The 17500-nt window shown below is 45.2% G+C and overlaps 1 protein-coding gene across 1 annotated transcript in view; it reads right to left on the bottom strand.

Moving 5' to 3' along the window:
* Positions 1-17500, bottom strand: part of LOC124023306 (dynein axonemal heavy chain 6-like) — a gene marked incomplete at its 3' end in the record, with an annotated part of 130705 nt that overhangs the window by 40754 nt on the left and 72451 nt on the right. The window contains 8 exon segments of the mRNA XM_046337817.1: positions 1849-1989; positions 5809-5961; positions 6934-7165; positions 9805-9959; positions 10121-10194; positions 10601-10747; positions 13447-13618; positions 16694-16825. Coding sequence (XP_046193773.1) covers positions 1849-1989; positions 5809-5961; positions 6934-7165; positions 9805-9959; positions 10121-10194; positions 10601-10747; positions 13447-13618; positions 16694-16825 — 1206 coding nt within the window.

Raw genomic sequence — 17500 nt, 5'->3', positions numbered from 1 at the left:
TTAACACAGACCATCCCCTGGTACAGTGCTATATTAACCAGACCATCCCCTGGTACAGTGCTATATTAACACAGACCATCCCCTGGCACAGTGCTATATTAACACAGACCATCCCCTGGCACAGTGCTATATTAACACAGACCAGCTAACAGCAGTGAAGGAGGAGGGAGAGGAACACATGGACCAGCTAACAGCAGTGAAGGAGGAGGGAGAGGAACACATGGTACAGCTAACAGCAGTGAAGGAGGAGAGAGAGGAACACATGGTACAGCTAACAGCAGTGAAGGAGGAGAGAGAGGAACACATGGTACAGCTAACAGCAGTGAAGGAGGAGAGAGAGGAACACATGGTACAGCTAACAGCAGTGAAGGAGGAGAGAGAGGAACACATGGTACAGCTAACAGCAGTGAAGGAGGAGAGAGAGGAACACATGGTACAGCTAACAGCAGTGAAGGAGGAGAGAGAGGAACACATGGTACAGCTAACAGCAGTGAAGGAGGAGGGAGAGGAACACATGGTACAGCTAACAGCAGTGAAGGAGGAGAGAGAGGAACACATGGTACAGCTAACAGCAGTGAAGGAGGAGAGAGAGGAACACATGGTACAGCTAACATCAGTGAAGGAGGAGAGAAAGGAACACATGGTACAGCTAACATCAGTGAAGGAGGAGAGAAAGGAACACATGGTACAGCTAACAGCAGTGAAGGAGGAGAGAGAGGAACACATGGAACAGCTAACAGCAGTGAAGGAGGAGAGAGAGGAACACATGGTACAGCTAACAGCAGTGAAGGAGGAGAGAGAGGAACACATGGAACAGCTAACATCAGTGAAGGAGGAGGGAGAGGAACACATGGTACAGCTAACATCGGTGAAGGAGGAGGGAGAGGAACCCATGGAACAGCTAACAGCAGTGAAGGAGGAGGTGAGAAAGCTGAGGTGTGACACAGAGAGAGAGAGAGAGAGAGAGAGAGAGAGAGAGAGAGAGAGAGAGAGAGAGAGAGAGAGAGAGAGAGAGAGAGAGAGAGAGAGAGAGAGAGAGAGAGAGAGAGAGAGAGAGAGAGAGAGAGAGAGAGAGGGTCAGAGACTCCTTTTAAACAAACAGAATAAAGTCTTCACTAAATAAACCCCTGACTGCACCTGACTGCTCCTTCTCAGTGGGGGTCACCTTGATGGAGGGATGAGAGTGGAGGAGAGAGGGAGGGATGATGAAAATAAACAGGCAGATTAAAAGAGGTGGAACTATAGAAGAGAGGGGCGCGCTTCCCTAATGGACACCTGGGGCGAGCCCACGCCCTGTGATCCATCACACACACACACACACAGACATTACACACACCCACAGAGCCTGACACAACACACCAGGGCGCCTGACACACATTCCTGATGGAGATGAATAGAGGAGCGTTTCACCCTGAGAGCACGCAGTGACAGCATACTCCTCATTACAGAAAGTAAATGAGTGTGTGTGTGTTTGACAATCCACTAATTAGACAGAAATACACACACAGAGACAGAGAGAGGCAATCCCCCACACGCAGAGACAGAGAGAGAGAGAGAGGGAGAGAGACAGAGACAGAGATAAAGAGAGACAATCCCACACACACAGAGACAGAGAGAGAGAGACAGAGAGACAGAGTTGGAGAGAGACAATCCCACACACACAGAGACAGAGAGACAGAGAGACAGAGTTGGAGAGAGGCAATCACACACACAGAGACAGAGAGAGACAGAGAGAGAGACAGACAGAGAGAGATAGAAAGAGAGACGGAGAGAGACAGAGAGAGAGACAGAGACAGAGAGAGATAGAGAGAGGCAATCCCACACCCACAGAGAGCGTAGTGTCCTGACCTGTACAAACCAGTCGATGGTGCAGCAGTTGACCAGAGAGGGGAACATACGACAGCGGGACCTGAAGGCATCTCCTACAGGACTCATACACAACACAATGTGCAGCTTCTCTCTGACCCGAGAGATGAAGAACTGGAACACCTAACACACACACACACACAGGTTACACACACAGGTTACACACACAGGTTACAGACACACACATGTTACAGACACACACAGGGAGACACACACAGGGAGACACACACACATCTATAGAAATGCATTCAAGCAAACGCATACAAAGGAACTCATGCAAACAGACTCACTGTATAGTCTAGTGCCAAATTCAAACCGTCTAACACATGAGAGGAAATCAATTGAGTGTTGTTTAGACTGAGGCCACAGTCCGTGTAATTAAAGCGAAGGGGTCAGAGTTCTGGAGGTGTCCAGAGCCTGCTGCTCTGCCTTGTTGACAGACTACTGCTGGGACATAGCTGCTGCCTCAACACTTCATATAGAACCTTAACAAGACACGAGACACTATACTGAATCCTACTGGAATGAACAGCTCAATATGAACACATACATCAATACATACATAACGTTTTGAATGAACAGCTCAATATGAACTACATCAATACATACATAACGTGAATGAATAAATATGAACATACATCAATACATACATAACGTTTTGAATAATTGCTCGCTGGATAAATACATGTATAAATATTAATGAATGGTACTGTCATGACGTTGCCCTGTTGGGGAGGTTTGTGACCCCCATAAATCTCCCCCTTTTTCTGTCCACTCTACAGAATGGACTCTTGGAAATCCCTGTTGTTAACGTAGAGAGAGTATGGAAACATCAAAAGGTTGGGGAAAAGAACAATCTTTGCGTAATGCAACCAGTTGAAAGTGTCTGTTGGTACTTAACAACTGATCTGACATCATATTCTTTGTCTGGGACATTATATCTGATGACAGGACGACATAAACTGTATCTTGTGAAGTTTACACATTATAGTTATCAGATTCACATGGAATTGTTGTGCAATTTAAATGTTTAAATATGAAACTATTTGTGAAAAGATGTCATTTTAGCTTTTAAAATGAGAGAATTGTTTTCATCAGTAAAATATGCTTAATCAGTGGCCACCCCACGTGAATATGTAATGGTTGGAAACGATGAAGCAATCCCTATTCTACATTACTATAAAAACCCTGTGACCCAATTCACGGCGAACTAAGCCAACCTCAGCGTGAGCTCTGGTTGCGAATGGTTGAATGACTACAACCTAAACAAAATTAACATTGTGTTCCTGATGACATGAGGACTGATGTCCATTGGTTGAGAAGGGCGAATTTCAACGTAGAGGTAGCGATCGCCATGCTGGAAGGATGAATTTGAATACACCAGCCGGAATATAGCATGAGCTTAGTATGGCAACTTGGTATGAACTTTGAACTCTTATTCACTGACGAAGTGATACATCCTAGATGTTGAGTTATCAGCAGCAGCTGTAAACGTGGGCTAGGAAAGGACGGACAATCTCTTCAGAATGACAGGATACTACAACGTATCTGTTCTACCACACGACGACAGACTACAACGTATCTGTTCTACCACACGACGACAGACTACAACGCATCTGTTCTACCACACGACGACAGACTACAACGTATCTGTTCTACCACACGACGACAGACTACAACGTATCTGTTCTACCACACGACGACAGACTACAACGTATCTGTTCTACCACACGACGACAGACTACAACGTATCTGTTCTACAACACGACAACAGACTACAACGTATCTGTTCTACCACACGACGACAGACTACAACGCATCTGTTCTACCACACGACGACAGACTACAACGCATCTGTTCTACCAGACTACAACGTATCTACAACGTACAGACTCAACGTGTTCTACCACACGACGACAGACTACAACGCATCTGTTCTACCACACGACGACAGACTACAACGTATCTGTTCTACCACACGACGACAGACTACAACGTATCTGTTCTACCACACGACGACAGACTACAACGATCTGTTCTACCACACAGACTACAACGTATCTGTTCTACCACACGACGACAGACTACAACGTATCTGTTCTACCACACGACGACAGACTCTCTGTTCTACCACACGACGACAGACTACAACGTATCTGTTCTACCACACGACGACAGACTACAACGTCTGTTCTACCACACGACAGACTACAACGTATCTGTTCTACCAGACTACAACGTATCTGTTCTACCACACGACGACAGACTACAACGTATCTGTTCTACCACACGACGACAGACTACAACGTATCTGTTCTACCACACGACGACAGACTACAACGTATCTGTTCTACCACACGACGACAGACTACAACGCATCTGTTCTACCACACGACGACAGACTACAACGCATCTGTTCTACCACACGACGACAGACTACAACGTATCTGTTCTACCACACGACGACAGACTCTATCTGTTCTACCACACGACGACAGACTACAACGTATCTGTTCTACCACACGACGACAGACTACAACGTATCTGTTCTACCACACGACGACAGACTACAACGTATCTGTTCTACCACACGACGACAGACTACAACGTGTTCTATCTGTTCTACCACACGACGACAGACTACAACGTATCTGTTCTACCACACGACGACAGACTACCACACGACGACAGACTACAACGTATCTGTTCTACCACACGACGACAGACTACAACATATCTGTTCTACCACACGACAACAGACTACAACGTATCTGTTCTACCACACGACGACAGACTACAACGTATCTGTTCTACCACACGACGACAGACTACAACATATCTGTTCTACCACACGACGACAGACTACAACGTATCTGTTCTACCACACGACGACAGACTACAACATATCTGTTCTACCACACGACGACAGACTACAACATATCTGTTCTACCACACGACTACAACGTATCTGTTCTACCACACGACGACAGACTACAACATATCTGTTCTACCACACGACGACAGACTACAACGTATCTGTTCTACCACACGACGACAGACTACAACATATCTGTTCTACCACACGACGACAGACTACAACGTATCCGCCCAGAAATATTCCTCAAAGGACAAGGGAGATCTCTGCTGGGCAACCCAGCCTTCCATCTTCGACCAAACTATCGAAGCTCAGCTCAGAGAAAATATAATTCTTGCATTTTCCTTTTCCGAATGGGCGGTTATTTAGAATGTACAAGATTCTGTTTTTACGATAACATAGCTTCATAAGGTCCGATAGAGACCCAGTTATTTTGTTTCTCAGTCTTCCCGCTCTTTCATTCAAACCCAACTCCCTTTCTTTGTGTAATCAGCCGTCATATCTGTTCCGTCTGCTAGGGACATTTTCTTGAATGACATAATTAGTAATCAATGTATGATCCATTCTGTGTAGATGTAATTCTGTGTGATTATTTGGGAATTTAGTAAATAACTAATTAAACCAAATGTTGTATTGCTGATTCAACTTGTTAACCAGGGTTCGTGAAGATAACCAATCATTTTACGACGTTCAGATGAGACTGAATAAGGTGACGATTAATAATTGACTGCGGTTGATATAAAAGATTACCAGGTCTTTAAGAGTTTATTCAGAAGACAACAGCTCTATAAACATTCTTCCGTGGTGCCTCGACTTCCTAGTTAATACATTTACATGATTAGTTTAATCAGGTAATTATTAATTACAGATAATTGATTTTATAAAATAACATGTCATATCAATGAATCCATAGTAAAGACACGACAGTACATACATAAATATTACACATGTACTTATTATATTTAAACCTTTATTTTGACAGGGAGTAAAGGTCTCTTTTACAGAGGAGCCCTGTAATTACAATTCTATATTGAGTGTTCTATGAGTGAGTGTGTACTCTACTGTACCTCGTCTCGGTTTCCCTCGTTGATGCCGGCCTCCTTGGCTCTGGGCCGTGTGGCAGCCAGGACCTGCTCCAGATCATCCTTCTCAAACAGGTTGGGCACCTCTCCACTGTTCAACATGTTGTTAATGTCCTCTAGGAACTCCTCCACCACGATCTGATGAACAATAATACACACATGCAATGGAGGGGGGATGGAAACGTGCCTGAGAACTGAAGACTGAAGCTATAGCTTCCAGGGCTAATGCCTCGGCTTCTGCTCAGTGGGGTAATGAGGTGATGAGTCACAGAGGTGGCATGGTTTGGCAAGCAGATGGTCACAGATAAACACTGGCCATATCTACTTCATTAGCTGTCTGGTACAGTCTTTATAGACCTGCTATCTGCCCATCACATAGTCTCCATAAATACTACTGTCTGGTACAGTCTTTATAGACCTGCTATCTGCCCATCACATAGTCTCCATAAATACTACTGTCTGGTACAGTCTTTATAGACCTGCTATCTGCCCATCACATAGTCTCCATAAATACTACTGTCTGGTACAGTCTTTATAGACCTGCTATCTGCCCATCACATAGTCTCCATAAATACTACTGTCTGGTACAGTCTTTATAGACCTGCTATCTGCCCATCACATAGTCTCCATAAATACTACTGTCTGGTACAGTCTTTATAGACCTGCTATCTGCCCATCACATAGTCTCCATAAATACTACTGTCTGGTACAGTCTTTATAGACCTGCTGTCTGCCCATCACATGGCCTCCATGCACACACACCTGTTCTTGCAAACTCTCCCCTCCTCGCCCCCCACTTCCCTTCCCCTACCTGTGTGCCAGTGAAGAGGAACACCATGTCCTCGCCCCCCTCTTCCCCTCCCCTACCTGTGTGTCAGTGAAGAGGAACACCATGTCCTCTCCCCCCTCTTCACCTCCCCTACCTGTGTGTCAGTGAAGAGGAACACCATGTCCTCTCCCCCCCCTTTCCCTCCCCTACCTGTGTGTCAGTGAAGAGGAACACCATGTCCTTGCCCCCCTACCTGTGTGTCAGTGAAGAGGAACACCATGTCCTTGCCCCCCTACCTGTGTGTCAGTAAAGAGGAACACCATGTCCTTGCCCTCCCCTACCTGTGTGTCAGTAAAGAGGAACACCATGTCCTTGCCCTCCACCCCAGCCATCTTGAACAGTCGTCTCAGGTCTTCGTGGAAGCTGTCGTAGTTGTATCCTCGGCTCAGTTCTATCTGGAAGCAGCGCATGCCGCACATGTGGGCCGCCAGCCGCGTCAGTGACTGTTTCCCCGTGCCCCCCACGCCCACCAATAGGGCGTTACCGCGCTCCTGGCGGATCATACGCGCTATCCTATAGGAACAGAAGGACTGGGTCAGGAAGTAAGCAATTTAACATATTGAAGCATTACAAAAACACAAGAACAAAAACTAACTCTTAATGGGGTTCTGGACAAAATAAGTATCACTAAATAGGGAATAGAGTGTTGTTAAGGATGCTAATCAGTCCACTAAATAGGGAATAGAGTGTCATTAAGTATGCTAATCAGTTCACTAAATAGGGAATAGAGTGTTGTTAAGGATGCTAATCAGTTCACTAAATAGGGAATAGAGTGTTGTTAAGTATGCTAATCAGTCCACTAAATAGGGAATAGAGTGTTGTTATGTATGCTAATCAGTTCACTAAATAGGGAATAGAGTGTTGTTAAGGATGCTAATCAGTCCACTAAATAGGGAATAGAGTGTCATTAAGTATGCTAATCAGTCCACTAAATAGGGAATAGAGTGTCATTAAGTATGCTAATCAGTTCACTAAATAGGGAATAGGGTGTCATTAAGGATGCTAATCAGTCCACTAAATAGGGAATAGAGTGTCATTAAGTATGCTAATCAGTTCACTAAATAGGGAATAGGGTGTCATTAAGGATGCTAATCAGTCCACTAAATAGGGAATAGAGTGTTGTTAAGGATGCTAATCAGTCCACTAAATAGGGAATAGGGTGTCATTAAGGATGCTAATCAGTCCACTAAATAGGGAATAGGGTGTCATTAAGGATGCTAATCAGTCCACTAAATAGGGAATAGAGTGTCATTAAGGATGCTAATCAGTCCACTAAATAGGGAATAGAGTGTTGTTAAGGATGCTAATCAGTTCACTAAATAGGGAATAGGGTGTCATTAAGTATGCTAATCAGTTCACTAAATAGGGAATAGGGTGTTGTTAAGGATGCTAATCAGTTCACTAAATAGGGAATAGAGTGTTGTTAAGGATGCTAATCAGTTCACTAAATAGGGAATAGAGTGTCATTAAGGATGCTAATCAGTTCACTAAATAGGGAATAGGTGTCATTAAGGATGCTAATCAGTTCACTAAATAGGGAATAGAGTGTTGTTAAGGATGCTAATCAGTCCACTAAATAGGGAATAGGGTGTCATTAAGTATGCTAATCAGTTCACTAAATAGGGAATAGAGTGTTGTTAAGGATGCTAATCAGTTCACTAAATAGGGAATAGAGTGTCATTAAGTATGCTAATCAGTTCACTAAATAGGGAATAGGTGTCATTAAGGATGCTAATCAGTTCACTAAATAGGGAATAGAGTGTCATTAAGGATGCTAATCAGTCCACTAAATAGGGAATAGGGTGTCATTAAGTATGCTAATCAGTTCACTAAATAGGGAATAGAGTGTTGTTAAGGATGCTAATCAGTTCACTAAATAGGGAATAGGGTGTCATTAAGGATGCTAATCAGTTCACTAAATAGGGAATAGGGTGTCATTAAGTATGCTAATCAGTTCACTAAATAGGGAATAGAGTGTTGTTAAGGATGCTAATCAGTTCACTAAATAGGGAATATGTCATTAAGTATGCTAATCAGTTCACTAAATAGGGAATAGGGTGTCATTAAGTATAATCAGTTCACTAAATAGGGAATAGAGTGTTGTTAAGGATGCTAATCAGTCCACTAAATAGGGAATAGGGTGTCATTAAGGATGCTAATCAGTCCACTAAATAGGGAATAGGGTGTCATTAAGTATGCTAATCAGTTCACTAAATAGGGAATAGAGTGTTGTTAAGGATGCTAATCAGTCCACTAAATAGGGAATAGAGTGTTGTTAAGGATGCTAATCAGTCCACTAAATAGGGAATAGGGTGTCATTAAGTATGCTAATCAGTTCACTAAATAGGAATAGAGTGTTGTTAAGGATGCTAATCAGTTCACTAAATAGGGAATAGAGTGTCATTAAGTATGCTAATCAGTTCACTAAATAGGGAATAGAGTGTTCATTAAGGATGCTAATCAGTTCACTAAATAGGGAATAGAGTGTTGTTAAGGATGCTAATCAGTCCACTAAATAGGGAATAGGGTGTCATTAAGTATGCTAATCAGTTCACTAAATAGGGAATAGAGTGTTGTTAAGGATGCTAATCAGTCCACTAAATAGGGAATAGGGTGTCATTAAGTATGCTAATCAGTTCACTAAATAGGGAATAGTGTTGTTAAGGATGCTAATCAGTCCACTAAATAGGGAATAGAGTGTTGTTAAGGATGCTAATCAGTCCACTAAATAGGGAATAGGGTGTCATTAAGTATGCTAATCAGTTCACTAAATAGGGAATAGGGTGTCATTAAGTATGCTAATCAGTTCACTAAATAGGGAATAGAGTGTTGTTAAGGATGCTAATCAGTTCACTAAATAGGGAATAGAGTGTTGTTAAGGATGCTAATCAGTCCACTAAATAGGGAATAGGGTGTCATTAAGTATGCTAATCAGTTCACTAAATAGGGAATAGGGTGTCATTAAGTATGCTAATCAGTTCACTAAATAGGGAATAGAGTGTTGTTAAGGATGCTAATCAGTCCACTAAATAGGGAATAGGGTGCGATTTAGAACAAAACATCTGTACACTATATAGGGAATAGGGTGCAATTTCGAATGCATTCACTGCACTAATTAGGGAATAGGGCTCCGTTTCCGAGTGTAAAATGACCTGGAGACGTGTTCTACAGCGTCCTGGAAGAACACCAGCTTGGTCTCCTTGGAGAAGGTCATGTTGTAGTCATCCAGGTAGTCCTGGAGCACAGCCCTGATCTTATCTGGCTCTGTTAGGTCCTCATACAGACGATCTGCCTTCTCTGCACCCACCTAGAGGAGAGGGAGGGAGGGAAAGGAGGAGGGAGAGATGAGAGATGGGGGGAGGGGGGTGACAGGAAGGATTGCGAGATAGATAGATGGATGCCGTAAATGTTAAGCGCTTTGAGCACCTGGGAAATTGATTGGATTTATAGGCTTATAGCGCATTTTACCTTGATGAAATCTCCAAATATGATGGGTTTGGTCACAAAGTAATTGGGTTCTAAATTGAAGCCAAAATATTTGCCTGAAAGAAGAAGAATGGAAATATATTTAAAGAGTTGCTATTCATAGCTCAACAATTGTGGGACGTTTTAGATAAGGACAATAAAATGGCTTTCAAACTTAATATGTCAAAACACAGCTTAGTGAGAGGCAAAACTCAAAGTTCAAACTAGCCATCTAGGTTCTATTACACTCTGTGTTATGTTCTTACTGGCCAACTATATCTAGGTTCTATTACACTCTGTGTTATGTTCTTACTGGCCGTCTAGGTTCTATTAAACTCTGTGTTATGTTCTTACTGGCCAACTATATCTAGGTTCTATTAAACTCTGTGTTATGTTCTTACTGGCCGTCTAGGTTCTATTAAACTCTGTGTTATGTTCTTACTGAGTGTCTAGGTTCTATTACACTCTGTGTTATGTTCTTACTGGCCATCTCAGAGACGATGGTGTTGAAGTAGGTTTTGTCTTCGTTGTTGATGAGGCGGTCGTGGAACACTCTCTGACACTCGTGACAGAACAGACGGAATATCCCATTCTGATCCCTCACCGTGCCTGGCTCACACTGCAACATACCTGGAGGACAGACAGACAGAGGGAGGGAGGGAGAAAGAGAGAGAGAGGTGAGAGGAGGGAGGGAGGGAGGGAGGAGGGGGGGGGAGTAGGGAGGGAGGAGGGGGACGAGAGGGAGCGGGGGAGGGAGGAAAGTAAAAGAGGCAGGGAGGGAGAGAAAAATGAGAGAGAGAGGTGGAGGGATAGAGATGGAGGGAGGAGGGGGAAGAGAGGGAGTGGGGGAGGGAGGAAAGTAAAGAGGCAGGGAGGGATAGAGAAAATGAGAGAGAGGGTGGAGAGAGAGAGAGATGGAGGGAGGAGGGGGAGAGGGAGTGGGGGAGGGGAGGTGAAGGGAAGAGAGAGGTAAAGAGGCAGGGAGGGAGATGGAGAGAGAATGAGGAGGGAGGTGAAGGGAGGGAGAGAGGGGGGGGGTGAAGGGAGGGAGAGAGGTGGAGGGAGGAGAGATGAGAGGGAGTGGGAGGCAGGGAGGAGAGGGGAGAGGGAGTGGGAGGCAGGGAGGAGAGGGGAGAGGGAGTGGGAGGCAGGGAGGAGAGGGGAGAGGGAGGCAGGGAGGAGAGGGGAGAGGGAGGCAGGGAGGAGAGGGGGAGGGAGGAAGGTGAAGGGGGAGAGAGAGGTAAAAAGGCAGGGAGGGTTAGATGGATTTAACATGATTTATTTACGACCAGAGAATAATAAAACATGATTCAACTTGGTGGTTCTCACCCTGCAACCTTAACACATGAAGAAGTAAAGAAAAGTCTAATATCTGCTGTTGACACAATCCTGTTGTTATCAATGTTATGCAACGCCAGGGAAGCTTTAGGAGATATGATGGGTCGGACATCCCTGTTGTTATCAATGTTATGCAACGCCAGGGAAGCTTTAGGAGATATGATGGGTCGGACATCCCTGTTGTTATCAATGTTATGCAACGCCAGGGATGCTTTAGGGGATATGATGGGTCGGACATCCCTGTTGTTATCAATGTTATGCAACGCCAGGGATGCTTTAGGGGATATGATGGGTCGGACATCCCTGTTGTTATCAATGTTATGCAACGCCAGGGATGCTTTAGGGGATATGATGGGTCGGACATCCCTGTTGTTATCAATGTTATGCAACGCCAGGGATGCTTTAGGGGATATGATGGGTCGGACATCCCTGTTGTTATCAATGTTATGCAACGCCAGGGAAGCTTTAGGAGATATGATGGGTCGGACATCCCTGTTGTTATCAATGTTATGCAACGCCAGGGATGCTTTAGGAGATATGATGGGTCGGACATCCCTGTTGTTATCAATGTTATGCAACGCCAGGGAAGCTTTAGGAGATATGATGGGTCGGACATCCCTGTTGTTATCAATGTTATGCAACGCCAGGGATGCTTTAGGAGATATGATGGGTCAGACATCCCTGTTGTTATCAATGTTATGCAACGCCAGGGATGCTTTAGGAGATATGATGGGTCGGACATCCCTGTTGTTATCAATGTTATGCAACGCCAGGGAAGCTTTAGGAGATATGATGGGTCGGACATCCCTGTTGTTATCAATGTTATGCAACGCCAGGGATGCTTTAGGGGATATGATGGGTCGGACATCCCTGTTGTTATCAATGTTATGCAACGCCAGGGATGCTTTAGGGGATATGATGGGTCGGACATCCCTGTTGTTATCAATGTTATGCAACGCCAGGGATGCTTTAGGGGATATGATGGGTCGGACATCCCTGTTGTTATCAATGTTATGCAACGCCAGGGATGCTTTAGGGGATATGATGGGTCGGACATCCCTGTTGTTATCAATGTTATGCAACGCCAGGGATGCTTTAGGGGATATGATGGGTCGGACATCCCTGTTGTTATCAATGTTATGCAACGCCAGGGATGCTTTAGGAGATATGATGGGTCGGACATCCCTGTTGTTATCAATGTTATGCAACGCCAGGGATGCTTTAGGGGATATGATGGGTCGGACATCCCTGTTGTTATCAATGTTATGCAACGCCAGGGATGCTTTAGGAGATATGATGGGTCGGACATCCCTGTTGTTATCAATGTTATGCAACGCCAGGGATGCTTTAGGAGATATGATGGGTCGGACATCCCTGTTGTTATCAATGTTATGCAACACCAGGGAAGCTTTAGGAGATATGATGGGTCGGACACACCAGAGGATCCATGTTCAAGTCTTGTTAGAAAGTTGAGGGCATTAATGTGACCACGCTCGCCCTCAGTAAGAATGGGGGCTGGGTTGGCCTTATTCGCCTTGGGTAAGTATTAATGCTGGTGTGTGTATGTGGGTGTATGTGTGTGTGTTTACGCTCGCTGGTGTGTGTGTGTGTATGTGTGTGTGTGTTCTGCATGGTGACTCCCTAGCGGGGGTCAGGGAGCAGTAGTCACTTCAACTCAGGCCTCTCTGCTCTGATGATGGTTGTGAGGCTGCTGGGTAGAGGACTGGTACTGTCTCTGTCTGGACTTCAGGCTACAACCAAGAGCATCTCAGTCCATCAGCTACTTTAATAACTTACAAATGAAAAAGACAAGACAAAACTTTCTCACCCTGGACACACTTGGCGAGGTCCCTGAGGGTGAAGACGTAGTGTGTGTGTGTGTGTGTGTGTGTGTGTGTGTGTGTGTGTGTGTGTGTGTGTGTGTGTGTGTGTGTGTGTGTGTGTGTGTGTGTGTGTGTGTGTGTGTGTGTGTGTGTGTGTGTGTGTCTCACCCTGGACACACTTGGAGAGGTCCCTGAGGTTGAAGACATAGTGGGACTTGGCTGGTGTAGGCAGGAGGTCCACAGACATGCGGTGGTAGATCTCTACTGCTGCGTCTACGATGCTGCCTGCTGAAGACCTCACCGCCTGGGGGAACTCACTGAGGAAACCACTGAGGATGGCCTGGAGGGGGAGAGACCGTTTCAACAGAGAGAGTTAAGCGTACGTGGGCTTGAGGGTGTGTGTGCTTGAATATGCCCTTGAGGAGAGAGGGCAGACTCAAGACACACGTGATGTGTGTGTGTGTGTGTGTGTGTGTGTGTGTGTGTGTGTGTGTGTGTGTGTGTGTGTGTGTGTGTGTGTGTGCGTGCGTGCGTGCGTGCGTGCGTGCGTGCGTGCGTGCGGGCGGCGTGCGTGCGTGCGTGTGTGTGGTCTTGTTGTTCTGAATCCCACAAAAGTCCCCACAAGGATAGTAAAACAAGGCAAATTCTCCCTTGTGGGGACATTTCCCACATCCCGATGAGGACAAAGTTCATTTTAAGATTAGGGGTTAAGTTTAGGTTTAGAATTAGGGTTAGAATTAGGGTTAGAATTAGGGTTAGAAAAAGAGTTAGAATTAGGGTTAGGGAAAGGCATTAGTGGTTAGGTTTAGGAGATAGGTGTAGGGTTTGGGTTAAGGTTAGGGGTTAGGTTTAGGAGATAGGTGTAGGGTTTGGGTTAAGGTTAGTGGTTAGGTTTAGGAGATAGGTGTAGGGTTTGGGTTAAGGTTAGGGGTTAGGTTTAGGAGATAGGTGTAGGGTTTGGGTTAAGGTTAGGGGTTAGGTTTAGGAGATAGGTGTAGGGTTTGGGTTAAGGTTAGTGGTTAGGTTTAGGAGATAGGTGTAGGGTTTGGGTTAAGGTTAGGGGTTAGGTTTAGGAGATAGGTGTAGGGTTTGGGTTAAGGTTAGGGGTTAGGTTTAGGAGATAGGTGTAGGGTTTGGGTTAAGGTTAGGGGTTAGGTTTAGGAGATAGGTGTAGGGTTTGGGTTGAGGTTAGGGGTTAGGTTTAGGAAATAGATGTAGGTTTTGGGTTAAGGTTAGTGGTTAGGTTTAGGAGATAGGTGTAGGGTTTGGGTTAAGGTTTAGGGGGTTAAGGAAAACAGGATTTTGAATGTAAATCAATTATAGGTCCAAACGAGGATAGAAAAACATGTGTGAGGATAGTTGATCTGTAATTAATTAAGGGGCTGTGAGGGAGAGGACATGAGGATGGTTGATCTGTAATTAAACTACCACAGCTTGTTAAGGGGCTGTGAGGGAGAGGACATGAGGATGGTTGATCTGTAATTAAACTACCACAGCTTGTTAAGGGGCTGTGAGGGAGAAGACATGAGGATGGTTGATCTGTAATTAAACTACCACAGCTTGTTAAGGGGCTGTGAGGGAGAGGACATGACGATGGTCGATCTGTAATTAAACTACCACAGCTTGTTAAGGGGCTGTGAGGGAGAGGACATGACGATGGTCGATCTGTAATTAAACTACCACAGCTTGTTAAGGGGCTGTGAGGGAGAGGACATGACGATGGTCGATCTGTAATTAAACTACCACAGCTTGTTAAGGGGCTGTGAGGGAGAGGACATGAGGATGGTTGATCTGTAATTAATTAAGGGGCTGTGAGGGAGAGGACATGACGATGGTCGATCTGTAATTAAACTACCACAGCTTGTTAAGGGGCTGTGAGTGAGAGGACATGAGGATGGTTGATCTGTAATTAAACTACCACAGCTTGTTAAGGGGCTGTGAGGGAGAGGACATGAGGATGGTTGATCTGTAATTAAACTACCACAGCTTGTTAAGGGGCTGTGAGGGAGAGGACATGAGGATGGTTGATCTGTAATTAAACTACCACAGCTTGTTAAGGGGCTGTGAGGAGAGGACATGAGGATGGTTGATCTGTAATTAAACTACCACAGCTTGTTAAGGGGCTGTGAGGAGAGGACATGAGGATGGTCGATCTGTAATTAAACTACCACAGCTTGTTAAGGGGCTGTGAGGGAGAGGACATGAGGATGGTTGATCTGTAATTAAACTACCACAGCTTGTTAAGGGGCTGTGAGGAGAAGACATGAGGATGGTTGATCTGTAATTAAACTACCACAGCTTGTTAAGGGGCTGTGAGGGAGAGGACATGAGGATGGTTGATCTGTAATTAAACTACCACAGCTTGTTAAGGGGCTGTGAGGGAGAAGACATGAGGATGGTTGATCTGTAATTAAACTACCACAGCTTGTTAAGGGGCTGTGAGGGAGAGGACATGAGGATGGTTGATCTGTAATTAAACTACCACAGCTTGTTAAGGGGCTGTGAGGGAGAAGACATGAGGATGGTTGATCTGTAATTAAACTACCACAGCTTGTTAAGGGGCTGTGAGGGAGAGGACATGAGGATGGTTGATCTGTAATTAATTAAGGGGCTGTGAGGGAGAGGACATGAGGATGGTTGATCTGTAATTAAACTACCACAGCTTGTTAAGGGGCTGTGAGGGAGAGGACATGAGGATGGTTGATCTGTAATTAAACTACCACAGCTTGTTAAGGGGCTGTGAGGGAGAGGACATGACGATGGTCGATCTGTAATTAAACTACCACAGCTTGTTAAGGGGCTGTGAGGGAGAGGACATGACGATGGTCGATCTGTAATTAAACTACCACAGCTTGTTAAGGGGCTGTGAGGGAGAGGACATGACGATGGTCGATCTGTAATTAAACTACCACAGCTTGTTAAGGGGCTGTGAGGGAGAGGCCATGACGATGGTCGATCTGTAATTAAACTACCACAGCTTGTTAAGGGGCTGTGAGGGAGAAGACATGAGGATGGTTGATCTGTAATTAAACTACCACAGCTTGTTAAGGGGCTGTGAGGGAGAGGACATGAGGATGGTTGATCTGTAATTAAACTACCACAGCTTGTTAAGGGGCTGTGAGGGAGAGGACATGAGGATGGTTGATCTGTAATTAAACTACCACAGCTTGTTAAGGGGCTGTGAGGGAGAGGACATGAGGATGGTTGATCTGTAATTAAACTACCACAGCGTGTTAAGGGGCTGTGAGGGAGAGGACATGAGGAGAGAAGAGACAAGAGGGTTTGGAGACAGGGGGTTAAAAGTTCATATTAGGGTTAGGAACCGAGGTTGGAGGTTAAGTCTTGACCTTGAAGATCTGTTTGAGACTGTGCTCTTAGGGCAGGGTTTAGATGTCAGAGGTCAGGGGTTACCCACATTGAAGATCTGTTTGAGGCTGTGTTCGGAGGGAGTGGGCAGACACAACATGCTGAAGTGGCGGATGAAACGAGGGGTCACTGGGTTACGGCCCCCTCCAGGCGGAGCGCAGGCCGCCGCGATCGTCATGTCCTGCAGAGAGAAAGAGAATGAGAGAGAAGAACGGAGGAGAGGGGGGTCGAAAGGAAGATTTGGCACAGAAAAAAGATTTCCTACCAACACATTTTCATAAGTATTTGAACACTCATATTTTCATATATATTTAAACCCTCATATTTTGAAACCTCATATTTTTCATCGATTTCATCTTCTATCAATATTACATTTGACTTTCAGTTTGAAGAACATCCACCCGGGCCAGAATTTTTAGCTGAGTTAAACTTCATAGTGAAACCCTGTTTGGATTAGAAAATATTGACATGCCCTTGGTTCTGTATTCCCTGTGCGTGTGTGTGTGTGTGTGTTTGCATATGACCTTGTGTGACTACTCTGGTTGCTGTCTTGACATGGTTGTCTGTCGTCTGTCTGCATGTGGTGGAAACACATTTACACCCAGGACACGTTCAGATCTCAACAAACAGAATAACTGATTCTGTGAATGATTCACTTGCACCCCCCCCACATCACCCACCCCCACATCCACCCACGCACACACCCCCCACTGATCCACCCACAACCTCACATCCACCCACCCCCTCACATCCACCCACCCCCACACATCCAACCACCCCCTCACATCCACCCACCCCCACACATCCACCCACCCCCTCACATCTACCCACCCCCTCACATCCACCCACCCCCACA

This window comes from Oncorhynchus gorbuscha, unplaced genomic scaffold (assembly GCF_021184085.1).
Source record: "Oncorhynchus gorbuscha isolate QuinsamMale2020 ecotype Even-year unplaced genomic scaffold, OgorEven_v1.0 Un_scaffold_1580, whole genome shotgun sequence".
Classification (NCBI taxonomy): Eukaryota; Metazoa; Chordata; class Actinopteri; order Salmoniformes; family Salmonidae; genus Oncorhynchus; species Oncorhynchus gorbuscha.
This window is presented reverse-complemented; position numbering and strand designations above follow the sequence as displayed.